Here is a 27568-nt window from a genome sequence, read left to right as displayed (position 1 = left end):
ATATATCTACATGTATATGTATAATAAATTTCCATTTGCTTTCGTTGTTAGAGCTACGTTAACGTTTAACCCCACGCAACCCGGCAGGCGCCCATGAGGCATGAGGCATAAGTTCAAACTGGTACGCGCCGCCTCAAACATGTGTTTATAGATGCCATGGATGCTGTGGATGCTATGGCTGCTGTGGAGCTGCCCCGTTTTTTCTCTTTTTCGGTGTGGGTGCGCTTTGTTTACATATTATGTACATATTTTTTGGCCTCTTGTTTTGCACGCCGTCGATAAGAGGTTCCCCTCCCCCCCTCCGTTGGCCCGTTGGCCCCCTGGCCCATCATTTCCTATGCGCGCTTATCAAAAGTTTCCCAAGCCCAAGCTGTTTACTTCAGCAACAATCTGCTGCCAGAACGGCGAACCAGACTCGATTCCAGTTCGGAGCCCAGTCCAAGAATCAGTCTGGGTTCCGCCATCCACAGTCGGAGTGAGTTTTCGGCGCTTAAAGCGCTTAAGACCTTAAAGCGACTTTAATACACGCCATATACCACAACATACAACATATTCCATCGTCATCTTTCCGGGAAAAAGTCTGCGGCATAACAACTGCTTCCGAAATTGTAAATTCACAATGCGGCGCGCATCTCGATTGATTCCGTTCGGTTTCGTCATCTTGCTCCTGAATCTTCTGCTCCTCCTCCAGCCATCGGCAGTCGGCCACTCACGTAAGCCATTGATTATGGATATATGCACATACAAGTATACGAGAATGTACATCTGCACGCACATGAAAAAAGCAAATGTCTTTGTTATATTGTATTGCCCTGTTGTTGTGAAGCTAACTTCTTTCAAATTTTGTGGGAGTTTAATTGGCCATTGATGCAAAAAATAACAATCTCAACTGAATGAGCAAATAAACAGTTTTCTTGCCTTTGTTTTGCAAACATAAAGAAAGGATGCCCGATGTGGAAAGTTTCAAATATACGTTAATGAAGTATATTTATTGTAAGCACGCCTGTTTTTGGCTTTTAAGGGAAAGGCTTTAGAAAGCCCTAATATAAAAATAATAATAATATATAAATATGAATCATGCAACTGATAACTGATAACTAATTTATTTTACACTTATTCTCTGACATTTTTCCCTGTGCCTGCGATTGTGCCCCATGATCCTTTGTGCTGCAGTTGGCGCCAGCTGCCAGACGCCCGAGAAGAGCGAAGGACGATGCGTGCACTTAAGCTCCTGCCGCCTCGTCCTGCGCCATTATGCGATGTACAAGGAGCACATGCCGCCTGCGATAATGCGATTCCTGCAGAGGGCCCGCTGCAAGCCGAAGAACGAAGGCGTAAGTTGCGGGGATGCAGGCCAATAAAAGTGTCTGGGAAGAACAATAACCCGTCGAATGGGGCTCTGATTCTAATGAAATTTCGCCTTTCTTGCCTTTTTCTTTATTCACATATGGAATGCGCCGTATATTTGTATTTCTCCCCTGGCAACACATCAACAAAGTATCATTTGTGCTGCGAACTCAAAGATGTGATTCCCGCGAACGCCAACTCCAAGTTGAAGTAAATCAACTTCAAAGTGCCTTCATGAGAGTGTGTGCGAGTGTGCGATGGTGTATATGTGTGGGCTTTGATCTGCTAAATCAGTTGGTAGCTTTTTGTTTGGGCCCATAACCAAAATGTTATGGCCGCGTGCGGCATCGCCTTTAATTATAATGTGTACACGAATTATGTATTAAGTGCGCCTTTCTCCAGTCGCGCCAAGGCAACAGATCCTGGGACATAATAAAAATAAAAAGTTTAGCCTCAATCTTGACAGCTCGAGTCTGCTCGAGTCTGTTCTTGTGTATTTTATTTAAAGCTCTCAGCTGCCAAAGCTAAAGCGCTATGAGTTGCCAAAAATTCCAGTGAGACATCTGACGAAAATCAAGGGGGAATTTCAACATCATTGGAGAAAGTGAAGAGGGCTTTTTCACATCCACCAGGAGCCGTATTAGAAGCATAAATAAATTTGAACTTGCAACACCTACTGTCGTCTGCAGTGGTGGTAGGGCTTGGAAATAAATATTTGAAATACATACAGCATTTATTCCAATTACAATTCTGTCAAAATGATACCTCTGGACACATGAAACTCTTTACACTCTTTACCTGCCCTTGCCAAGCCATCTTCATTTTAATATTTACTCGAGTGTTGGACTCTGAACTTTAGCTTGTTCAATGTTTAAATTTTCCTCGTAGAAACAAACAAGGGTTTCCATTACACAAAAGCCGCCCGGCAAGAGCAGTTCATTTGCTGTTATTTAATTTTGATTTATGCTCGTATCTGGTGTTGAAACAGCCCTCGGTATTCCCGGCATCCTTCTGCTCGCTCTGTGTGCTCGCTTTAATGTGCCACATTTTAAGTGACATTCGGGAGACGCTAAAAGGCCGTCTAAAAATCACGCAACGCTGAGATGATTTATGCGGAATAATTTCAGTGTGTAAATGAGGCAGACTCTGGGCCAGGCTGACCAGCAGCAGTGGTGGTGGTTGCTCTCGGCTGGTTGCTTTCGCCAAGGAGTTGCAAGTGGGTTTGGTTCTCGGTCTGCACTTCTCAGAGGCTGGGGCGTTGAAAAGTAGACACCTTGTGCGCGCACGCTGCTCGAATTTCAAGCCGAGGCTTTCGGCTGCAGCTTAGTTTTTAGCTGATGTTGTTGCAGTTGCAGTTGCTGTTGCTGCTGATGCCGTTCCAGTTGTTGGTGCAACATGAACGCGGCTGAAATTGCAGACAGCGGGCAGCAGATGATAAATGGCCTGAAAACACATTTGAGCTCTGCAGCTTGCCTTCTGTAGCCGCTGATGCTGATCTATTAGACAAACGCACGCCCAAGGCGTCTACATGGCCCCTACACATCTCCTGCTGCTCCGCCTCCATCGTTTGGCTATTTATGGAAAGTTTACCCCGAGATAAAGCTGGAAAAACGGCAATTTCCATGATTATTTTTGTCGCTTTTAAACTAAAAATTTCTAGCTGTCAGAAATTAAATGGGTGGCATCAGCTTCAGCAAACATGTTTAGGCCAAATGCAGCTGCACCACTCGCGCCGGCTTTAGTTTTTAGTCTTCAGTCTTCAGTGTTTAGTCTTCAGTGTTTAGTCTTCAGCGTTTAGTCTTTAGACTGGGCTCTCTGTGTTTGCATTGTTGGTGTTGTTGGTGCGGCTGTTGCTGCATGCCGCATGTAGCATGTTGTTGTTCCTGTTGCTGTTACTGCGGTGCAACAAATGTTGTTAACAAGCATATTTTGACAGCTCAACAAGATGTTGCAGATGCGCGAACAGCAACTACACAGATGCAACAGCAGCAACTGCTGCAGCAACGAGGCCATCTGCATATGATGCCTGCGTTTTAGCTGCCATAAAAGGCGAAACAAAAGCAAGACAAACCATGGGCTATATACACGCACTATATATACATACATTTATATGGGGTATATGGGGGGGTGACTATGGGAAAGTTGTGGCTTTCTATTCTACATGGTGCATGAGGCTCTTGCCACCAGCAATTGAAGTTAGTGAGGCGCAGAGTCCATTGCTTGCATATGTTGCTGTTGTTGCTCTGGCAGACTACTTCAGAGCATAAAATGTGGAACATATTGTTGCGACTGCACGGCAGACTTGTTTTTAAAAACAATTTTGTGTGCATTTTATTAAACATAGCAGTGGATTCAATAAAACACAGAAGCTCCAAAGGAGCCACAGCGAGAGGAAGATGGAGGCAAGGCATCGCATCACACGGCCACATCTATTTGCTAATTGCATTTCGTTGTTGTCGCTTCGGTGTTTGTTGTTCTTCTGCGGCCACATACCTTTCAGGCGCACAGTTCCGGTTTCTGCCCCCCTCCCCAACATACAACAACCAACCCATATACCCACCAACCATTATAGCCACCATCCACCTGTCACCTTGGTTAAATATCGCTTTGTTCTAACTGTCGCAACTGACACAGCCGAATGTCTTGTCCTTGTCCTCGCCGCATCACATCGCATCGCATTGCATTGCACATCGCACAGCAACACATCAGATCACATCACATCACATAGCATCACATCAGTTCGCATCGGGAAACTGGGAAAGCAGGGAAGCTGGGAAAACTGGGAAACCTCTGGAACCGGAGTTGCAGTCACTTCACTTCGCGGCTTGTCTATCACCTGGCCAAGGAAAATGCAATTAACGAGCGCCATCAAAAACGGCAAATGCCTGCGAACTGAAAGGCAGCCAAACAAATGGCTGGCAGAGTGGCAAATTGCTTTACATATTTACATGCCAAATGAGAAAGCGGTGAATGTGAGCTAGATGCAAAAAAAAAGTGCAACTCTTTTCTTTTGGGCTAAAAATCAAATTGAAGTATTTTTGGGCTTAAAGGACAAAGTTGCAAAATGCAACCACAATTTTACATCAATTTAGCCCTTTGGCAATCCATTGTTTAGAACGATCAATTATGTTGCTCCATGGAGCACTATGGTCTCAATCAATTATTGTACCAATATCTTTTTACTTTGTGCATTTCTATACTTGAATTGCCTCATGTGCCATTCCATTTCCACTACGCAGCACTCTTTTAGCCAGGCTTTGTCTGGCCTTCATTGCTGAAAATACAGAATGCCATCGAATGGACTTGGTTTGCTTGCAAATTGCTGAAAAATTTAGCTTAATGAACCTTGGCTTGACATGCACAAAATGCAGCCAGCTGAAAACAAAAAAAAAAAAAACAAAAAAGAGAAGGAGCTTCCAACATTTTCTGCCAATCATCAAGGGCCACAAAAACGATGGAGAAGAAAGCAAAGCCAAATTGCAAGCAACCACAAATTCAATAAATTTGAAAAGCAATTAATAACTGATTGACAAGTATTTATCTAGGAGGAAATGGCTGGTGGATGAGCGGACGCCGGGTTGAAAAAAATCCGGAAACGGAAGTTGCAACAGCAAGGATGCAAAGAGCGGCAGCCATGTTGTCCGGGGGAAACCGAAACCGAAACCGGGCAAATAAGCGTAATACGTTGGCCAAACACCGAGCCAGCAACAGAATCTGAATCGGAAACAGTAGCCGAAACAGAAGCTACCAAATCGGGCAGATGGAGCTGAAGCTGGCGGGAAATGAACCCGTGGGAGCTGGCGGAAATTCAAAACCGAAAGTCAAATGGAACACAGCCATATAACGCAGCGAAATTGACGGAGACGAGATAAAAGAACAATCAACAATACGCCAGCAACAACATTGGCAACAACACCAATAGACCAGAAGACCAAGAGACCAGAAGGACACAAAATACAGAAGCAGAGAAAGAAGAGAGCCCAACGGGCCAGAAGATGTAGCATAAAATGTTGCGAAAACTTTGGAAAAATCATTAATAATGCTGGGGCAGCGCAATGGCATTGGTTTTCCGAAAGGACAAGCGCAAGGACATGCAGCGCGAGGATCCCCAGCTTTCAGCTCACCATCGCACATCGCACAGCTCTCCGTCAATCAAAGCGCAAACAGAAACAAAATGAATGGCAAACAGTGGCGAACGTTGGCCAAGTGGCAAAAGTGCACTGAGAGAGAAATCGACCTATTTAAGGATCAATAGTTTAGACCATTTAAAGTGACTATTCGCTATTAAAGATCTAAATATAAAATATTCTATTACAATCAATGAGTTACAGAGTAACTAATAATAAATACCTATTATATGTAAAATTAATATGCGAATATTTAAGTTAGAAAGAGATTAATAAGCTGAATATATTTTTAAAGTCAGAATTTTATTAACAAACTAACAGCAACTTAATAAATGTTTGACTGCCTATAACTGCAATTTTAGTTATGCATGAATATTAAGTATGAATGAAAATGTTCATAGTTTGCCACGCGACGTGCCGTGGTTTTTTTTCAGAGTGTCCACGTGGAGACAGGGCTAAATCCAAGCGATGTCCATTGAAAAGGGGTCAGTAGTCAGGCTGGCCGGGCTAAGCGACTGTTTAGCTGCTTGTTTTGTTGCGGTCGGACGGCGATGGCTGAGCAGGCTGGCCAGGAACAGGACATTCCGGCCCTCTGATGGTGATGAACAGGATGATGATGGCGAAGGCATTGGCGATAGTCCACACGGCGGATGAGCAACGTGCCTTTTCGCCAACTGGGACGACAATGAACGCGATGATGACCCCGGCCATGAGGATGATAATAATGATGATGAGACATTGAGCGAGCGATGTGGAACGGATGTGCAGTTGTTGTGGTCGCCAGCAAAGCAAAGAAAAGCACAATTATTCATTTGCACAATGTCACAAAAGTGTCAGGCGGCAAAAGGAGCAAAGGATTCTTTAGCCATTGCCTCGGGATCCGGTTCCGCTGGCCCTCCCCTCCCCTCCCCTCCCCCTCCTTTCCCTTTCTCTTCTCTCAAGACAAAAGCGATAATGGCGCTTCATTCGGTGCATGAGCATTGCACTTCTATCCATCCATATATATAGTATATATACATTGCATTATTCTATTCATTTAAGGGATAAGGCGTATCGGAAGGAAGATGGATAGCCCCGTGACTTGGTGAGTTTGCGGTGCATTCAAGTAATTAAGTGAGCAGAGCTAGCAGAGCTGGCTAACTAGTTTCAACTCGAGTCGAGCCGAAAGTGCATTAAAATTAATGCATTAGCAAGTGCAACATTGTTATCGGCCTGCACACATGAGCAAACTCACTGGCGAATAACGCCTCACGTGGCCACACACGAGCGAGTCCTACCAACATACCGTACATGTGCATCTATGTAGGTATGCCCATATAGCCATATAGCCATATAGCTCTAGGGCCCACACACCCCAATCCCAATCCCAATCCGAGTCCCAGCCCCTCATCCCCAACCCCATCCCCATACCCTTCCCCATACCCAACGCCAAGCACATCCACATGCCCATACAACACTCACATATTACTTGTAGTAATTTCTCACGGAAATTCATAACCTTCCGCAACTATTCAGCATTTGTGTGGCATACTATGCCGCGCTCTTGTGTTGCTCGTGTATTTGTCGTCGCTGTCGTTCTCGTCGTCGTCTACCCATTGGCCTACATCCGCGATTTTCGCACATGTCGACCCATACAAATATATCTATATGTGCGCGTTAGAGTATCTCAGTATCTGAGTATCGCAGGGCTCACCGAAACCGAAAACGAGCAGGCCGTGTTCCCTTGAAATCAAAGCCACTCTGCTTCGTGACTTTTCGAACTCGAACGCGCACGCTCTTAAACTTGGCACGCTCTTAAAACCTACGATATTCGCCACTGTTAACGGTACAAGAGAGAGCGGCGAGTTCGAAATTCCTACGTAAACTTAAATGTTTGGGTGCGCTTGGGGAATACTAAGTCGATCCAAAATGTTTTGAAACATTTCCAATTGACTGGGCCAACATTTGATAGCCCTATGCCGTTTCCTTAACCCCTTTCTGTGGACTTATGTAAGCTTTGTAGGAATAGAAAGTTGGAGTGCTGTTTTAAAGTTTGTCCTTATTTCCTTATCAAAATAGGCTTACTCAAAGAGTAGGAATTGTTAATAAATCTATTTTGAATTATTTCCAATTGGAAATACATTTTTAAAAATGGCTGTATCCTCCTTTGTTCCTTCCACCATACATCAAGAGTCGAAAACATCCAACTAAACTGCTCTTAATTATGCACTTGAGAACCGCAACTTGAGTCGAGTTGAGTAATTTGCTGGCAGAAAAGTTTTTGCCTTTTGAAAAGCGGGCGGAGGGGTAAATTAATTTTTGATATTTTTAGCAGTCGTGGCTGCATATCAATTTCAGCATTATTCTTCTACCTCAACATTATTTTTTCAACGTGATTAATGTGCCTCGATCCTGCCCACGTTTAACTGGCATTTCGGCATTTCGGTTTTTCGGCATGTGGAATATGTAAATATTTGATGGACTTACTTTTTCTTGCCCACTCGCACTGAATCCAAAATGGAAACCTTTCGCCCGTGGTCTTATCTCAGGCAAATATATCATGAATTTCTTAATCAATGGCTAAGACGGCTACCGGCCTTTTCCCAAATGACCAACACGGGGGGAAAATGGTCGAAAAACCAGATCCAGATATCAATCCCCACGTCGGTTGGCAACCAGTTCGTTTGGTTTAAGGTGAAGCCAAAGCTAAAGCCAAATCCACCGCCGTTGTCGCAGCACATTGACAATTTCAATTTCAATATTCCGAATCGGTTTTGGATTGTGGCCTGGGAATTTGATGGCCCCCAGCGCACACGCCCACTAAATTAAGTGGCACTTAATAATCAAAATTACGCGTCGCTCAGATAAGCCGCAGGTGAGCGGTATCGGCAGTAGGTCAAAACGGCCGCCTTGGATTCGTAGGTATGGATTTAAATTGGAACTGGGATCGGGAGTTGGGAGTGGGAGAAAAAACGCAGCGGTTCGATGAGTTCCCATTAATAAATTAAAATACGCCCGAGTGCCTAAGCGGCTTTCGCAGCGCGTTTCAGTTTTCTGCCCCTGCTGCCAGTTTTTCCACCCGTTTTTCCCCATTTCGATTCCCTTTAGTTTTAAACGCCGCTGCCCATTGAGCTTTGATTGCAATTAATATGCAGCATCGGCTGTGGCATCGTTGTCAGCTCGAATTAAACGCCCGGCTGAGTGCTGCCGCGTCTGCCATTCTTCAAGCGCCAGTCGCATGTGCAATTCATGAATTTCAATTAATTAATTAGGCCACACAAATCTGAAATCTGGCGGGGAGTTGGACGGAGTTGGATGGGGAATGGTGATGCTGGCAGGCTTGGGGTGACTCGAATCGAATCTCCCAATCGTAATATGGCTGCAGCAGTGGTGCTAGTTGCAATCCCTTGCTGCCATTTCTGTTGCAGCTGCTGCTGTCGCTTGACAAAGTAGCTGTTAGATTGCATCGCAATTCCTGCCCGTGCCCCATGCCCCATGTTGCATGTACTTTGCATGCAACAGTTCGCTGCTTTTTCGCATACAAGTGACCCAATTACGGCAAAGGCAGTGGGAGTGGGCAAATGTAGGGGGTGGCAGTACGCCGAATGCGATGACGAAGGACATTTGAGGGCTCCACCCAAGCAGCCTTCGTTACGGCTTGTTGATTTATGTAATTTAGATTGGATTTTGCGGCGGAGAAATTAATGCGTTGTAGATTAATGAGTGGCCGGGAGGACATGGAGGCTGTTGGCGAGCTGCGAAGGTGGTCGCTGCATAAGGTCGCCGCCCATCAGGACATCAGGCCATCAGGACAAATGAGCGGCAGCCTCAAATCTCTTAAACCTTTTAGGCAACTCTTTAAAATGTGGGCTCGAAAAAATCCTGTACATGTCCCCAAATTGCCATAATGTACGCACACTCACACATGCACCTTTGAATCCCCGAATGAGTGTGAGTGTGTGTGAGTGTGAAAGTTGCTTGTTGTTTCCGTGTTGTTGGCACTGTGTGAGCCTATTTTAATCTCATTAAAAATGTAGCAGCAGGGAAATGGGCTGCTGCCTCGGCTGCTGATGGTGCTGGTTGGTTATGCGGCTTCAAGTTGTCTTTAAAATTGACTGAAAGCGAAAATCAGTGTAAACGCTTCGTTGGGCAGGCCAAAGAAACAGTGACGCCGCCAGTTGCCAAAGGACCAAGGACCAAGGCTCCAGTCGCCATCTTGGCTCCACGTGAATCCTTGGCTTAGTAAGTCGCACACATGTATACACGCGGAAAAAACTGAGCTCACTTCGATTACATATAACAACCATATCTGTAATTTCACAAAAAATATGCATTAGATTAATATTTTGTATGGTGTGATAATAATAGTATTAAAAATACAAATTATTTTATATTCTAAATACTAACCAATCCAACTATTATGTAAAATAAAATGCGATTATTTGTTGCTTTGATTAATTTGAAAAAAAAGAATACATGTTTTTGCCTAATATAGCCAATTAATTATTCTTATCAATGATTCTACTATATTTTACTAAGTCCTTTGGTTCCACTTTTGATAACACTTTATATTATTAAAAAAAGTAGTTAACTATCATGTATAAATCCCTTTTTTTCAGGCTCAGTTGTAAATGAGTTTAATCTACATGCCGCTTTCAAGTTTGCTTAGTCTGTAATTGTGTACATCCTTTTGCTTCAGTGTAGTTACCACATGTGTGTGGGCATCTAAGTTTGTGTGTGTGGGTTCCTGTTTGTGGGCTTCCACTTTATTTCGCGTTTATTATTTTACGCCTGCTTGGCAGCAGCCAAAAATGTTGGGAAACAGGAATCAGGCAGACAATGCCGCCGGGCCCCGCCCCCTATTCCTCGAACGCCCATCGCCTACCACCGCCCCCTCAGCCACCTGGACCACCCCCAATAACAGCAGCCCCTAACCTTAGTTAACCTCAGGAGGCGACCGCAGTGTTGTTGCTATTATGATTATTGCTCGTGGTTTTTGGGTGGCACGCGCATGTTGTGTTTTTATTTGAGCCCAATTCTCCTTGTTGATAATTTAACGAATTTTTTTTGCAGCCCACATTCATTCGCTCCATTTTTTGGTTGCATACGACCTGGGTTTGTTATAAAATTTATGAAAAGAAAGCAAAATCAAAATTATAATAAAATCAGATTACAGCCTCTCAAAAGAAACAATGGAGTGAGTACTTTTGCTTAGCAGCGGCACACGACCCCTTGTTTTTGTGCGGAATTTTGTTGTTTTTATTATGCTTTTCAGTCAAAAAATTGTTTGCGCTTCATTTTATGAAAACATAAGCAATTTTTGATGCCGCTGTTGCTGATGTGATGCCGCTGCTGCTGCTGCTGCTTGTTTTTCTCATCTCTTTTTTTCTGGTTTAGATACTGACACCAGCAAGTTGGGCCGCGACATTTGCGCCACCGTTTTCTTCCGGTTTCCGGGGGCGTCTTCTTCCGCTTTTCCGCGTTTTCCCAGCGGTGCGTTTAACAACGCTCCATTTTTATGTGCCAGACATGTGAAAGCTCTTCATTTTGGCCAACTGGCGATGGGGGCCAAATGGGGGATGGAAAGGCGCTTTGACTCTTCAGCCAGAAAGTCCTGGCTGACTTACCTCGTCGTCATCCTGTCGCTGCCTTGGCGTTGATTTTATGGCATTTTCCCAAGGCTTTTTTTTGTGCAAGACTCGCGCCTCTTCGGCGCAAAAAACAAAAAAAAAAAAACAAAGAAGAAGGGACTTTATAAAATATGTACTCGAGGGGTAGTCTGTTTTATTGCAATTACTTAAGATTTTACTGTCTGCGTTAATTGAGCATTGGATTACTTTATTTCGCGGCATCAGCCATGAAGATTGATTGCATTGTTCTCGGCTAGGAGTTGGCAGCATTAATCTAGCATTAATTATTATGTAATTGGTCACCGCAGCAAGGGCAACAAAGGGATTTTAATTAAATTTTAACCATAAACCGATGCTGATGGTGGGGCCGAAGTTGCTTTGATGTATGCAGCTTTAAATGCAAATCAAATATTTATTCCGCCCACATACTCGCACATCCTGAAAATCTATACACACACTCGCACAGACACACAAACAACGGTCATTGTTTGAGCCCGCCTACGTGAGTGCGAGTGTGAGTGTGTGTGCGTGTTGGCAAACAAAACAAAAATAATTGTAAATTCAATTTCATTATTAAATGTTCTTGTCCGCAGTTTTGTGTGTTTGTCTATTATCTCAACGCAACCAAATAGCCGCATTCCCCTAGTTAAGCCTTTGGACCAATAGTGTAGTATTTGCCGTGGTGTGAGTGTTTGCACGCAGTGTGTGCGGTTTCGATGTATATTTAAACAAATGCGGTTAATGTTCATATTTCATTTTAATCAGACCCACGGATATTGATATTGGCACTGTCCACTGCTCTGCATAGGTGTGAGTGCGGTTGTGAGCGCGAGTCCTTGTGCCTGCAACGCCTGTTAATGCGCATTTATGTGCCGCATAATATATATTTTCACGCACGCACACACATGCACATTACCAGTCGCATTCGCTTTAGTTTGTCAAAAACAAACTTTCCCTAGTTTTAACCACAAAATGGGTAAAACCATACTAACGCATCCGAACGCAACGCCACGCTGGAAAATGATTGTAAAATTTTACAACCGACAGCCAATTACCATAGCTTTTTATTTGATTTTGCACGGTTTAGCTTTCTGGTAACGAGTTGGATGTTGCCGGCAGCACTGCGGGTGATCCCACCCCCAAAAACCAGAAATCCGGGGAAAAAAAATGGGAAAACACGGCCGACGGGGCTACACGTGCTCGATTTTTAAAGGGGAAAGAATGACGGATATTAAATTCGGGAAACGGCCAAAGGTTGAGCTTAATTCCGCTTAGGAAAACCACAAATTCATCGGAATCGCTCGGGATGGGATCGTTGAAAGATAGAAGTACTCATCCAAACTGATTGCTATCGAACAATTTTGAAGAGGATTTCTCGTTTGAGTGGGAAGTACAAATCTAGCCGACAGCCTATGATGTTTAGTATAAGCGATTTGCTGGCCAAAAGACCAAAAAGCAAGGGCACTTGGAAGTGAAGTGAATACTTATTTAGTGTAAATGTGTAGAAAATCCAAAATCCATACCTCATAGTTTTGGGATGAATTCCATTGTTTATTTTCCATAGCTTAAATCTATTGCTGATAACGTTAAAATCCAATTTGTTGTGTTACTCACTTACAATTTTACTTACTTCAACACAGTACTATTAATTTGTAATTGTAATTTGCAATTGTTTTTAAACAGCATACCTTAGGACCCTCGAGGAAATTATTTCGATCTTTATTCTGAAATGTTTCTCTTCGACATTGTTCCTAAATCTAGATATTGATATTACGGTGCCAAGAACCAGCAACTGGAACAACTCGAACAACAGAAACAATTGCACGCAAATTGCATTTGATTTCATTTCAATTTGAGCACAATTAAATTTTTGTGCACCACAATCAAGTGGCCTTTTGTAGTTGTAGTTGTCGTTTTTGTTGGTCAGACAGACGAACAATGTTTTGTTGTTATTGATTTTCCGCCACGCCCTTGCCGGAATCCATGAGTCCGTAAGTCCATGAGTACATGAGTCCGGGTTTTTCCCGGATTCCGGAGACGCACGTTTGTAGGTATTATTTATTTATGCATCGTTTGTCGGCGGCTTTATTCCTTATTATTAATTTCCTTTTATTTTCATTTCGGTTTGCATTTAAACATATACTCGTATACATACATATAGTAGATACCGTGGCTGGCCGGCTGAAACAAAACCAAATAATATCCTTTATCCCCTGGGGGCTATTTATGGGCGCAAATGAAAAGGCAGAAAGCAAATGTGAAAGCGATTGCATTAAGTTTTAAATACGCGAATTCATCTATTGGTTTGCTAATAAAATCATGAAATCCATTTGAGGTCAGCCAACCGAACAATTTTGATTTTAATTGAAAAGTTTATATATTTTTTGCCTTATTTTCGAAATGGCTTATTGTTGCTGTCAACATTCTGGCGATGGAATGGCACGGTATCCAGCACCATGATTTCGGTGCACCCAGTGTTGCTTATATCCGGTTGGGGCCACGTTTCCGGTTGCCATTTGGCGCTGCTGCTAATTTCACAGTTTGGCATTTCGGATGCGAAAAAGGGGGCCCAAACGGTTGGCCCGCAAACAATTAACTCCCCCCAACAAACACAGCCACCCACAAACGCCCACGCCCACTCGATCCAAAAGCGAAAGCTCTGCAATTCTGTGGTTAAGTATCATTTCTAATATTTTGTGTGATACCCGTGCGACACTTTGGCATTTTTGGGGCGGTCGTTGGTGGGTGGCGTTTTTGGGTTTTTAGCCAGGCTGCCAGCCACATTGTTTATGGCTCACTCAAGAGTTTCAGCCAACAGCCAGCCAACCCCAGCAGCATTTGAACAAAACCTGGTGCCATCGCCAAAAACACACACAAAAACAAATATCAAAGCAATAGGAGAAGCAGCAAAAGCAGCAAAAACACTGAAGGAGTTTGAAATGGTGGGGCAAACCCAACCAACCAGTGGGGCAAAAAGTTTTTAAGTGAAAATAGTCATTCAAATTTAATTAGTCCAAAACAAAGCCAAAACGTAATGAGCTTACGCTTAGGCTAGCAGAGGAATTGGGATCGAGTGGGTGGGGCGGGGTTGTTGGGGGCATGTTTGGCTCCATCTCAATCTGAAATTGTGGTTATTGCACTCAGACCCACTGGTTGTCCTTCCACGAGTTGCGAAGAGCGAAAAGGGTGCCATCCTCCGACTAAAGGGGTCATATGCGACACAATTACGGCAAAGGTGGAGCGTCGGAGTCAGCAGCGTTTTGCTGTCACATGCCACATGGCCGCAGAAACTCCCTTGGCCACGCCCCCTTAAACTCACGCCCCACTTCCTACCACTTTACGCCCACATATCACCCACACACAGGGACACACACTGCGACACCCACAGCCACACCACTCCGGCGGAGAACAGCGAAACTGAGAGCAGGTCGACAACGGCAGCAGTTTCAAAATATTTTACGTAATATCATTGTTCGCACTCGTAACTAACTTTTGCGAACGCTCCATGCTGGCACAAAGGATACATCCCCACCTACGGCTTCAGCCAGACCCTCTCTGTAGTATTTGGTATCCCATCCCCGATCCCCGATCTCCAGGTCCCCAAACCCCAATCCCCAATCCTTCAATCCCCCACCCCGAATCCGGATCCACGCGTCACACAACCCAGTCCCTCGAATACTTGCCAACTGTTTAGCGTGTGACGAAACCTGGCCAATGCGAGGGACTATTTAAAAGTTCCTGAGATTTTATTTCAAAGGCACATGAACAATATATTATATATAAATTCATTTGATTTCAAATGGTATTAACAACAACAACAACGAAAAAAAAAGTCCTTTCTTTAAAGCAAATTTGTAGTATGCAAATCCAACAGATTAAATTTGCATGACTTTTAACTTTAATAGAAGTAAAACAAATTATCACGATTTCGTTTTCTTTCATTTCCATAAATATTTAATGGCCTATTGTAATTTATAAGTGCTTTTTTATGCAGAATAATCAAATTCACCAATTTGTCGCAGCGATTAGCACACTTTAGGATTTATGTGTTTAATATGTCTATTATCTTTTCAATATAAAGAGTACATTTCACTAAAAATGTTTATATATCAAAAGGTTTTTATATCAACAAACCTGGTGTTTGCAAATGCATCTATAATTATGTAGTATTTATTGAAACGCATTTGTTCATTTTCGCTGATTTTATTTTCTGCTGATAGCTACAAATCAATGATTTCAATTTCTGTTTAGAAATGAAAGTTGATAATAGTGGAATATCAAAAGGAATGAGTCTGCAAATTCATCAAAAACTATGGAGTATTTACCAAAAAGCGCTTCTTTTCCCATATTATTTTGGAATTGCTTGTGATAAGTCTGGATTTTTATTATCTATTCGGGCAGCCCCCGCAGGATGCTCTTGCACATTACAGTGTGCGACCAAGTCGCATCGCTGAATCGGTTGGTCGTACGGGATAAGTGGGGCGTATCCTAGTGGGTGGATGGGGATGGGGACTGCAGGATGAGGTCCTGGTCTGGGCTTGGTCTGCGTTTTTGGCGCTGCCGCATATGATTCGTATCGCTGATACTATTTCTGGTCCAATGGCACAGTTAGTTTGCATCCTACGTGCCTGCTAATGTATGCTGGCTACCTTTCTACGTGTCCTCGTGTCCTCCACGACTTTACTATATAGTGGGTGTCAGGATTTCGGGGTGTCCTGGTAGATGTGTGTGAGTGTGTGTGCGGGTACATCCGTGTTAATATAAACGCATAACAGCATTTTTAGCTATGAAATAGTTTTGCTGTTGCTGCTGCTCCCGGAACCCAGAACTACCAGAATTCCCAGACTCCCGGGCCCCGGTGTCCTGCCATTGTCCTGTACTCTCTGCCTTCCTGTAGGTGTAATTGTGGCCGTTGCCGGTTGCCGGTTGCCATTGTCGACCATGTGGTTGTTGTTTCTACTCGGGGGTCGGATGATGCCTGAGTGGGTGTATGTTGGCTTTCTCTAAATTAATACATCACATGCACGCAAAAAGGACGAGTAGAAGCGAGTAGAGCGAGGACGACAAGGACATGCATATAAGCTTAATTATGGGATTTAGCCGGGTTGTCTTCTTGGTGCGGTTTTAGTTCGGTTTTGGTTTCTGGTCTGACCATCTAACTATCATATTTTGGGTCGCGTATAATTGGGATACATGCAGATCTACCCGTAAATATTTTAATTTAGTTGCCAGAAATAAGGATACATATACCAAACATATACCGAACATATACCCGTACAACCCTTCTCTCTCGATGGCTTTTGAAAGCATTTCACGTGGCAATTTTTAATGGCATTTGTTGGCCTTTGGGTGCGCTGATGCACACTGATGGAAATTGTGATAGACTGAGAGGGCTCATCTGAGTCCCGGGGATTTGAATCCGGCGGAACCATACTGAAACATACTGAACCATACTGAACCATACGTGCTCGTACTTCGTTAACGAATTCTCGGAGCTGTCATTACCATTAACATTTTGGCTTGGGCAAACATTTTAGCGTCGCACTCTCGAACTCATTTGCACTTTTGTTTGCATTGGATTTGTACACTGTCAGCGCCGGCGGCCGAAACCATTGACATTACCACATTTGGGTATTTTCGTGTCGCTTCAGTTATTTGATTAGTTAACAGGTGGACACGGACACAGACACGGACGTGGAAATGGAAGTGGAAAAATGGAAGGGTTCAGGTGTTTGAACGGCGACGACACTGTGTTCACTTTTCACGCTTCAACGGAAAACGAAATGGGGAAAGTTTAATTCTGTAATTGAATGACATTATTTGCTTACTTTTACCATTGTGTCCATATGGGCAAATGGGTAAATGTATCGGAGTCTCAACAGAGTTCTTCATTTGCATGGTAATTAGTTACGTACAGCTGCTGATGAACATTAATTCGAGTTCGATAATTATAAAGCGCGAAACTAAGCTCAATTCTGCAAATGTTTGTGAAATGCATTATCAAAAAAACAGAACAGCAAATGAAGTTTCAGTTTAACATGCTTATTTTCGTTTAATGTCAAAATGTGTGTTAATATTTTCGGAATACCATGTGCAAGAAGTTTTCCTTTATAACAAACCTTACTATTTGCACAAAGTACAGGGCGTGCATTTTTTGGGCATGCATAAATATAGTCTTCGGCATCGCATTTATCCGTGAGTAGAGTTCTGAAATCTTGAAAAATAATATTAAATTAGTTACTAATTTACAGCTTTAGTTGTGGACTTTGTGAAACGACAAAAACTACCCAATTCTGTTTTGGTTTTTGGTTGCATATGTGGAGGCAATTTGATACTATCCGGGTTCATGTTACTTATTGGTGTTTTAAAGGTTGCATTGTTTACTCATTTACATTCTAGTGTTATATGAAAATCCTCATTTTCAACAGGATGTTCGGTGTTTGGTTGGCTCATCAATAGTTTTCTGCGGCATAGGCATATTCTTTATTCACTGGCTAATAATTCCTTTGGGTGAGTCCGCTTATCATTAATTTGTATATTTTATTTAGTACCTTTTAATATTTTTGCCCCTCAGCGCTCTTTTTCATTTTTTCTTTTATTGTGTTTAATTATTATCAAGTGGTTATGTCTCCCGATGATCGCTATCGAGTGCCGAGGCGATTTACGTAAATAAAACATTTATTTTTGTTTAAAGCAAGTGTACTATAGATTGTACTCTAAGGTCCATAATAAATAAAAACACTCTCACGTTTCCCCTTTATTTTCAGAGCTCTTAGGTTCGAAAGCAGAAACACCACGGTCTCACAAACTGGTATTTATGATAGGAACTGGATAAGTTGGCATTAGAGGGGCTTTGGCCTGAATCGCAATCGCCTTTTGGCCGCCAACGGAAATATTTATTCCACCTTATCCCATAAGTATCTGGGTATCGCCGCCCGTGCAATCTACTCCAAATAACTGCAATAGTTTTATGGCTCATCATGTAGCTCCATGTATTTTTTCGGGGAATCCACTGGTGGGGCGAGTTCAATGCTCTCTTTTTTCCTTTTGCTGGTCGTCGTGCTGGTGGTAGTGCCGCAGAACGGCTAAGTTTGTTTGTTGTTTTATGGCGACTGCTCAATTTGCTGTTACACTGGTCGAACCAAAATGCAAAAAAAAAAAGTAACGAGAAACCGAAAAAAACAAAGAGGGAAAACATACAGACACACCAGTTCATCACTTACACGCCAGGGTAATTTAAAACAAATGCCCCCCAAATCGCATTTGGCTTTGGCTCTACAAGTTTTTATTGCCACACTCGCATATGAAGCGGCAAATTTGTTCATCCACTACAATTTGGCATGCCATTTATATTGGTTCCATGTTAATGCCGGCGCCAAATCCCCCAAAAATCTCCACCTGAACGACTCGATGCCCGGCACCTACCACAGCACCTGCCATAGTACCAGAGTACCACCTATGGTTGATCTAGTTGTTTCTGCAGTTGTTGATGCAGCTGTTGTATTTTTTAATAGACACATTAAAAAATAATTTAACAGACAGACGGACAGACAGAAGAGTCACACAGTCCTCGTCGTTGGCATCGTTTTATCCGTTGCATTGAATAAATCATAAATCATTCAACTTTCGGCCAGAGCTGTGAAATAAAAATGCCCCAAAAAAGATGTGACGTGCATATACGATTGTGTATGTGTGTGTGTGTATGTGCATGGGTATGTGTGTGTATTGGTGTGGGTTGTGGTGGGTCGTTTCTATTAAACGATACACGATGAGCAGCCAGGCAATTTGTCCAATTCTTCCACCTCCATCACAATATATATATATATGCCACCACTTTCTCCCATTTTCCACCCAGTTTTTCCGCTGCCTTGTTTTTTTTTTGTTTTTGCCGCGCGTGTGTTTACTTTTTGCACATCATAATTTTTTATGCTAGTTGACTTCTGGACAGTGGCGCGTCCTGTTTTTTACACGCTTTGTTCCTTTTTGTCACACAGCTCCGAAAAGTTGTTGCCATGTACAAATTAATAAACGAGTAACTGACAAAAAGGTAATTTATTATTTTATACATATTTGACAAATTAATTTAATGACACTGCGCCGCCGCCTCACACTCGCACATTAACACACATGTCCCACAGGGCAGGATACCCAGGTCCGGATTCCTGCCGCCTCCTGTGGCTGCCACAGTCCCACACTCCCACCTCCCTCCGCCCATCAACCTCCTGCCACACATAATAATTTCTCATTTAATTTTTCAATTTTAAGCGTCATTTACACATGCCATGCCATGGCAAGTGAAGCTCTGTCCAGATCCCCGATGCCGCGATTCCCCTTCGGGCCGCTCTGTTTCGCTTGTTTTCTGCTTTTTGGATTTTTTTATTTGTCAGCTTGTCGGACGGTCGCCTTTGTTTCTGCTCCTGCCATCGCTTTTGATTATACCCTGCGTATTTAGGGGCGTGTCCGACCCGAGCAGGCGGCTTGCACTCGTCAATCAAATCAAACAGCCCGGATCACAATTGTTGAATCATTCACACTCGCATTACAACGACGTTTGAACTGTGTAACGAAATAGTTGAATATCTTAAGTTGTTGAGCACACAGAAGATCAGTTTCAAAAGCTAGCAACAGCGAACAGAATTTTATTGATATTATAGTTGATTCAAAAATAGAAAATAATTTCAAACATGCCTATTTGCCAAATAAACTTTCAATAAATCTAACAAGTAGGAAATAGTTTTAAAAGGTGTAATTTAAGTTGCTATTAATTAAGTAAATAAAGTTATGAACAGATATTATTCAATGCAGTGCCAGTTTCATAGTTTCATAACCAGTTTAAAAAAAGAACTTGTTTCCCTTTAGGTTGTTCACTTAAATTTCCATATTATCGTACATCCCTAAAACAAACACAACCCATTTAAGTGTTTCTCAAAACCGCCGATGTTACTAAGAGCATTTTTGTTGCGACTCCTTGCCTTCCGATCGGTTTATGTTGTTCCTTCATTTTTTATATTTGCATTAAAAGGTAATCATCGGGAGCAGTGTTGCAGTGTTGATGGCAAGCCTTGCAATTTTCGCACCGCTGTCGTATTTTGTATGACTGTCATTAAGTCGTCAGCGGGTTCAGTAACGAGGAGTCCATGGGTATGGGTATGGGTATGGGTGGACTGGGGGATTGGGAGATTGGGGATCGAAAGGGGACTTTGGACATCAGACTGTAGACTGCAGGCTGCAGACCGTGGAGTGGCAGGACGCAATCAGTTGCTCACTCAGTTGGCGACGCATCAGTTTAAATGACTCGTCATGCACGCTGGCACTGGACTAAAGGGGGGGATGTGGATGAGGATGAGAATGGTGTCCGGGTGTCGTGGTGTCGAGGTGGCAGCGGTGCCCCAAGGACGCTGAGAGATACTGCTCGCGTTGCACTCGAAATGGTCTGGAGAGCTCGCACGTTAATGACACTAGAATCAGTTTTCATTAACGATATAACGTGCGACTGCCCACTCGGAATGGTCGGCGGTTGCTGCAGCATAAAAAGAGGAGGAAAAGTCGCGGGAAAATTGGGGTGGAAAACGGAGGGGGCGGGAAAACTGAGGGAACCGCATGCGTGCATTGCTCGCATATTTCTCTTGGCCGCGGCTGCTGCGGCAACTGCGGCATTGGCGCTGGCAATTAATAAAACACACACCTTCTGTGTGGCCGAAACTCAACTTCCACTTCGAGTTGCCACGACCGGCCACCACATCCCCCCCCGCCCCCTTTTTTGCACAGTGGTCTAAAGCGCTTATTTATGCAACGGCTGGCCTCGACATCACATCGACATTGCCACCGCCGTCGGCATCGGCATTGGCATCGGCATCTGAATCCGAATTCATGCATCTGCATCTGCAACTGCAACTCCATCTCTCTTTAGCTGGCTGGAAATTGAATTTAAAAAGCTCAAACGCTGCAAAATATTTCACACGCACACGCAGCTAGCCAGAGCCATGTTGTTGCTGAGATTTTTCGTATAAATCACATTTGCGAGCGAAAAATATAAATAAAATATGTGTGTGCCCCCCCTCCCGTGTGTGTGTGCGTGTGTGTGTGTGGTAGTGTGTCGCCTGCATAAATCTTTCAGTTTGGATTTTCACTTTGGCGGCATAAATTGACACTGGCTGACGACATCGCAGCCACATTTGAAAACCGCGCTTAAAAGCATGCTCGCTGGCTGGCTCGATCGCTTGTCCCCTTTCGAACTGGAAAAACTCTTGCATTGCAAATTGCGTTTTTTGTCAGCTTAAATAAAGCAACGCGCGCTGACAGTAAAAACTCATTTACGCGAAATTAAATTAAAAGTTAATTAACGCTGTCAATGTGCAAAGCACTCCAGCCATTCGTCCTCCTTCCACCTCCACCCCTCTTCACTTACCAGGGGCGGGGGTTGGTTGGGCTTCAGGTAACTGCAACATGCAACCTGCAACTCTGCGGGCCAAGTTGAAAAATCACCGCAAGTAAAGTTAAGCATATGTCCGCTTAAATTGATGCGAACTGGTTTTAAACGCCAGCCTGACAATTTTTTCCTCTTCTCTTTCATTTTTTTTTTTTTTTTTTTTTTTTTTGTATTTTGCAGTCTGGCAAGTTGTTTGCCGGACTCTGGAATTGGTTTGTCGGCTGCCTGGGAGGGATTTGCGTGGAGGATGCGGGGCTTTAGTGGCAGTTCGCTTGATTGCTTGGCTTGCCGTCAGTTATGCGCTGCGTACACACTGCGTATGCTTAATGTGACATGACCGTTTCATGCCGTCCGTCCATTTGTCCCGCCTGCAAAATCAACAAGCCGATTCCAACCTGATGATAATTTATTTTTAAGTAAAACTGAAATTTACACCGGCCAATCAGCGATAAACCAGCGACAAAGAAAAGGCGCTATTTAATTGGTGCCCGCGTTCGTGATGGCGATGATGCTGATGATAATGATGATGATGATGATAATGGTAACGATGATGCCTTATTTGTCATTCAGTATTCATGCTACAAACACTTCCATCTGCCTGGCACTTTCCTGCTTAGCGAACATTTACCGCAGCGGTCTAATTGGGGGAACTTGGCCAAGCTGACCACGAAATGCGTTGCCCGATTGATTAATTGGCCAAGATCGAAAGCCCTCGTGCCCATTCACCGAACGATGGTCAAACATTGGTCCGCAGCCAATCATTAATATGCTGCATTGACTCTGAGCCTTCCGAGTGGCAAGCTATTCCGCGGTTACCAGTCAAATTCACCAGTGTTAATACTCTTAGTGTAAGGATAGGGCATTGACCTTGCATATGATATGATAAGTACATGGCTTAAGCGAATCACAGTATCTGTGGTATCTATTGCCTTATCAACACATCGAGGAAGTAACACAGTTTAGATGATTGAAAATTACTCTTTTATTTATTATTAATCGCAGTAATTGTGAAGTGTTGGTGCGAGCGATTATTTGTAATTATAAATTTTATTTATTTATTTCTTAGAAATGGTTTTAACAACCCTTCAAATTTTTAATATTATCAGCATATTTATTTTCGAAAATCTCATTAAATTGACAGTCAAGTGTCCAAATGTTTCTTTCCGTTAGGCACACCCAACTTGAACTGTTTCCCGTTCACAGGTGGCGAAGGACACCATCCCCATTTCTCACAATCACTCCCACTTCATGGCAACTGAAGTGCTTCATCTCGCCCGTAACTTCATGACAGTTCGCATTGGGGTCGAACGGCGGGGCAATATAAATAAATATGCTTGTTGTCTGGCAATTCGAACTGCACTCCCACGGCCAATTTCGTAGTGAAAAATTAAAGATAACATAAATGCGGCTCGCCGGGGCACGCCATACCATTACAGTCCATACCATAGCTATTCGATTCCATACCATGGCTATGCAAAGCGAACCGTAGCGTTGCGATCCCGATTCCCATTCCCATTCCCATTCCGGACGGAGCTAGGCCCGAAAAGCGGAAAAGCGGCGGAATGCCGTGCCAGGACATCAATGTCGGGGGCTCTGGCGTGCTATTTGAATTGAACAAGTGTCAGCGTCGAGGGGAAACAGCGTCGAAGCTGACGCTCCATGGTGCTCCATGCTGCTCTATGGTGCTCCAATGGAACTACCTAAGCCCCCGTCCGTTTCTCAGACGTTGTTGTACAGGATTTGCATGTCCTGCCAGTCCGACGCTCTCAAAACTCAAAATATTAACACTTTAACGCCAAGTTTTTTATCCGGCTGCCGGAAACAGACAGCGCAAACGCACACAAACATAGCTGCTGAAACACAAATACCAGTGCAGCTCTTTTGGCCGCGACGGCGGCGGCAAAACGCCATGTTGGATTATTCAACTCGACGCCATTTCGCGTCACAATGCGCGCTATGCGCCGCCATCATTGCAACCGACAGCGAACGGCACACGGCTGTGGCAACAACTAAAACAGGACCTGCTGCAGCAGCAACAACAACTGAAACAGCAGGAACAGCAGGACGAAGGACCACGGCGGCCCACACGGCGGATGAAGTTGCAATTCAAAGTCATAAACACGTGGAGCGTGGGCGCAAAGTCTCAGCTAAGCCGGCATAGAGAAAGTACTGGGAAATGGGAGCGCGAAAGCGTTGGAAAAGCCGGGGAAAAGCGGGAAAATCCGCGATGGCGGTGGCATGGGCATGGGCATGGGCAACGGTAGCGGTAGCGGTAGCAGTAGCTTCACTTCCTGCCCCGAGATTCCTAGTTCGCAGTTCCCTTTCCCTTTCCCTGTCCCTTCCACCATTCGTTTTTATTTCCAGACCATTTTGTTGTCTATGCAACATGACAGACAGAGGGTATCAAAGGAGTATTAAATCCACTCCATTTGGCCGCAAAACTGCTATTGAGTATAGTGGCATTCACGTTGATGGCTGCGCGTTAAGGAAATACTTCACTCGGATCAAGTATTTTATAGTATTTCCTATAAAAATTGTTTATTTACGCAACAGCAGAATACAGTTTCTAATGAACTGAAACATTTATTCCAGTCGTATGTACCCATAACATTTTTATCAGCCTATGATTGTTAAACTATGTTGTACAAATAAACAATATTAACTGGCTTTAGCTAGCTAAAATTTCATTATTTTATATTTGGACTGTAGTATTTGTTGCTTTGCAAATTCAAAAATATCTCGCGTATCTGTAACTTTTTTACATTTATTTTAAAAAAAATCTACCAAGTTTATCTATTATTGATTTAGTTTTGCTTGCAGAAATTGCATAATTTATTTGACACGTGATAGATTTATCGAGATTGACAGTTGCGAGTTCAAAAAAGAGTTGCCTTTGACGATATGATTGCGATAAGAAAATGTAAATACGACATTGATATGAGAACGCTTTAAGTTAGATAGTTTGATTCGTAGCTATCGGGTAGCTATAAGGTCGAGATTACGATGGCCAAGGAATGGCGACTGTTGTTTTTCGGTTGGCACTGTTCGTTTTTCATTTGCATGCGAAATTCAAACATCAGCATAAAAATGCAATTTTTATTGCGCAACATTTCTCAATGCCCGCTGCAAATATTTTCGCGGGCTTTATTATATTTTTTGCTTTTTACGTTGCCATTGCCGGTCGCCATTGTACTGCGTTTTGTTTTGTTTGGCTTTGTATTTCTGGCTTGGTTTTGTTTTGCCCTTCCTGCTGTAGCCATTGTTGTTTGTTTTGGTTCGGCTTGTTGCTGCTGCTGATGTCGCTGATGTTGCTGCTGCTGTTGATGTTGCTGCTACTGCTGCTGGTGCTGCAACTACTGCTGTTCATATTTATTTGCGCTTTTTATTCGGACCCCGAGGGATGGTGTGTATGTAGGTGATTCTACTTGGGTCCATATAAAAACCATAGTCGAACCAACACCATCCACCCACCCGCGGCTTTATTATGAGCTGCACTTTATGAAAATGCAGTTGCCAGCCAGCCAGTCGCAGGCGTTCCGCGCTTCGAGTACATTGCAAATATTTTATTATTGCACAATTTCGCCAACTTATCCCGCCGGCATATGAATGTAGAGGAGGTGTATATATATATATATAAATATATATAGATGTATGTATATGCATTTGTATGGCAGAGAATCTCCTGTTGGCCGCAAGGCTGCAGGAAGGATGCAAGCCAGCTAAAATAATATTTCGTTGCTGTTCGCCGTTTGCTGTTTGTTTGTTTTTGTTTGTCGGTTCGTTTAGTTGAAATTACGTTCTGTATGCCACTGAGTTTCATAGAAGGAGAAGCAGTACCTACTGCCACAACAACAACAAGTTGAGCCGAAAAACTTGCTTTCGGTTGTTATTATACTTGCGTTTACTCCCGGCAAATTTGCCGTGTGCCGCCTTTTCTCTTCACGAGCTCGACTCTTGTTGCTGTTGTTATGGACACCACTCCATCCCCTTTCGCCATTTTCCCGCCACTTAACTGGCACTGTATTCCGTTACACCATGAACCACCGAGCCACCGAGCCACCAAGCCAGCGAACCACTGCACCACCCACTCGGAACCACCCATTAAGCCACCCACCGAGCCAGCAAGCACCCCGTGTTTTTGGTTTTGCTTTTTTCGTGCTGTTTTTCCAACATTTTAACTTCCGCTCAATTTACCTTTAGGCCAAGTAATTTAAAAGCTGACGTGTTTGTACAACTACAATTTCGGCTCATGTTGCCGTTGTTGTTGTTGTTGTTACTGCTGTTGTTGCTGCTGTTATTGTATTTGCTGTTGGCATTGCCTGTGTATAGCACTTCCTGGTGTGGGTTTTAGCCAGGTTTTTTGGGCCGGCTCTTGTTCTGGTTCTTGGATTTCAATCTTCTATGCTCGGCACCAAGTTGTTTTCTTTCCGTTGGTCAAATTATTAAAAAAGAAATAATATTTGGCGAACGATGAAATTTGCTACCGCTTTGCCATATATACCTATATATACATACATATATATAGATATAAATATATATATATATAGATGTTGTTTATTTGCCCTCCGTTTGACTTGCGCTTGAGCCAAAGTCAAGTCAAGTTTTTTGATGTGGCCCGATGGACTAAAAGTCAAAACATCCGCAAAAGCTGTTAAAACTGTTTGCCCCGGCTAATAGTCGCTGCCGAAAGCCCAGCGCTCAGTGGGTAAATATTAATTAAAGTCGATAGTAAATGGCCGAAAAGCGCTTCGCCCACTCGCCTGTTATTCTTTCCTACCCATTTGTCCTGTTTTGGCACCCCTCATCCGACCCGTTTAACATGAGAGCACGCAATTTCCTTGATTGGCAGCGCAGCTCCAAGAAGCCGAAGGAGCCGGAGCAGCACTCGCAGCAGGAGGAGCAATTCGGAGTCGGAACAGGAGCCAAAAGCTGAAGTTGAATGATTGAAGGCGCGCTGCTAAGCTGTCGGCGGCGTTCTGGCAAGGATCTGCATAACGTATCAAAAAGCACAGCATACTTTTGGGGCTCATAGTGCATTAAGGACGACGAGTGAGCGTGTGTGCACAGGACGAAATTTTCATATCTTTAATTGAACTTTAAATCACCCCAATGAATCATAAATTTGATTTCAAAAAATAATAACTTTTTTTATTGCTTATATATATTTTTGGTAGCTTTACTATTAATGCTGGCATTACATCAAAGTTTTCCTATAAACAGCGAACCATACTCTTTTATATTGAAATTATTTATTTTTTATTTTTTTCTTAAAGAACGTTGAATTTCCGTTTCGGTTTGAAATTGTTTTCTACTGTCTTTATTTCAGTTTCAACATTAAAAAGTATATATACACTTCAAGAAGTGCTGGTCAAACAGGAAGCAGTCAAATATTAAATATGATCCTTGTTTTGGGGTCGTCATTTTCCCCGCAGTGTGTGTGTGTGTGTAAGTGAGCGGGGCTGAGCTGGAGCAGTTAACGCCATTGTTTGTGTTAAGCTCCGACGAATCTGGCAGCCAGGTCAGCCCCACATCTACCCGCAACTTGCAGTGCCACCTCCATAAGCCCCACTCCAACCCCATTCGGGAAGGTTCGGACGGCTTTCCACCAGTTCCTCCCCGCCTCCGATTCCGACTGGCGGGCAAGCCAACGAGTCTGTTAGCCAAGCCGCAGGCTGGAGCTGAAGCCGAAACTGGAAATGGAGCTAAAGCTGGAGTCCGTGGACCACAGGCAGCGCAGTTTGCTCCTGCAGATCCTGCAGCTTCTGGTCCTGCTGCTCGTGCTGCTCCCGCTGCTCCTGCATTTAGTGAAGTATTGTTTCTGCTAGATTAATCCTGTTTTAATTAAATATACACGCTGCCAGCATAAAACCAACAAGAGCTCCGTCGCCGGCAAGCAACCAGCACACGAAAAAAATAAAGCTGAAATGGGAGTGAGGAACTCTGGCGGCGGAAAAAACTACAGATCCACATTCAGCGGCACATCCTGGCAGTCGGCCCGGCCTCCTTCGACTCCTGACGTCATGCAAATGTGAGTGTGGATGTGGATGTGGATGGAT

The 27568-nt window shown here is 43.5% G+C and overlaps 3 protein-coding genes and 1 long non-coding RNA gene across 4 annotated transcripts; 3 read left to right on the top strand and 1 right to left on the bottom strand.

The window, feature by feature from the left end:
- The first annotated feature begins 434 nt into the window (after nt 1–434).
- LOC6536971 lies at nt 435–1804 on the top strand. Its single transcript, XM_002097504.4, has 3 exons — nt 435–713; nt 1174–1334; nt 1499–1804. The coding sequence occupies exons 1-3, from the start codon at nt 620–622 to the stop codon at nt 1559–1561; spliced, it is 318 nt and encodes a 105-aa protein (XP_002097540.1). The 5' UTR covers nt 435–619; the 3' UTR covers nt 1562–1804.
- Nucleotides 1805–17105: 15301 nt separating this feature from the next.
- LOC26535655 lies at nt 17106–18195 on the top strand. Its single transcript, XM_015192549.2, has 4 exons — nt 17106–17278; nt 17335–17453; nt 17512–17593; nt 17658–18195. The coding sequence occupies exons 1-4, from the start codon at nt 17173–17175 to the stop codon at nt 17750–17752; spliced, it is 402 nt and encodes a 133-aa protein (XP_015048035.2). The 5' UTR covers nt 17106–17172; the 3' UTR covers nt 17753–18195.
- On the bottom strand, nt 17826–18484 carry LOC120321786. The gene is made up of 2 exons (XR_005561506.1): nt 18284–18484; nt 17826–18215 (listed from the first exon to the last, which is right to left on the bottom strand). It is a non-coding gene; the product is annotated as an uncharacterized LOC120321786 (long non-coding RNA).
- Nucleotides 18485–23074: 4590 nt separating this feature from the next.
- Nucleotides 23075–23747, top strand: LOC6536970. Its single transcript, XM_039376611.1, is given in 4 exon segments — nt 23075–23191; nt 23194–23385; nt 23387–23576; nt 23579–23747. Coding segments are annotated over 4 exon segments (594 nt in total). The 3' UTR covers nt 23674–23747.
- The last annotated feature ends 3821 nt before the right edge of the window (nt 23748–27568 follow it).

The sequence above is a fragment of the Drosophila yakuba genome, chromosome 3R (genome assembly GCF_016746365.2).
Source record: "Drosophila yakuba strain Tai18E2 chromosome 3R, Prin_Dyak_Tai18E2_2.1, whole genome shotgun sequence".
Taxonomy (NCBI): domain Eukaryota; kingdom Metazoa; phylum Arthropoda; class Insecta; order Diptera; family Drosophilidae; genus Drosophila; species Drosophila yakuba.
The sequence above is the reverse complement of the archived record's forward strand: the minus strand, read 5'-3'. Positions and strand labels throughout refer to the sequence as shown.

What these genes read in the sequence shown, in the direction of transcription:
- LOC26535655 (XM_015192549.2), top strand. Translation starts at nt 17,173, where the DNA reads ATGTGCAAGAAGTTTTCCTTTATAACAAACCTTACTATTTGCACAAAG. An exon ending in TACTTATTGGTGTTTTAAAG is followed by an intron (nt 17,454 to 17,511) that starts GTTGCATTGTTT and finishes CATTTTCAACAG; the next exon opens with GATGTTCGGTGTTTGGTTGG. An exon ending in CTGGCTAATAATTCCTTTGG is followed by an intron (nt 17,594 to 17,657) that starts GTGAGTCCGCTT and finishes TTTGCCCCTCAG; the next exon opens with CGCTCTTTTTCATTTTTTCT.
- LOC6536971 (XM_002097504.4), top strand. Translation starts at nt 620, where the DNA reads ATGCGGCGCGCATCTCGATTGATTCCGTTCGGTTTCGTCATCTTGCTC. An exon ending in ATCGGCAGTCGGCCACTCAC is followed by an intron (nt 714 to 1,173) that starts GTAAGCCATTGA and finishes TTTGTGCTGCAG; the next exon opens with TTGGCGCCAGCTGCCAGACG. An exon ending in GCAAGCCGAAGAACGAAGGC is followed by an intron (nt 1,335 to 1,498) that starts GTAAGTTGCGGG and finishes ACATCAACAAAG; the next exon opens with TATCATTTGTGCTGCGAACT.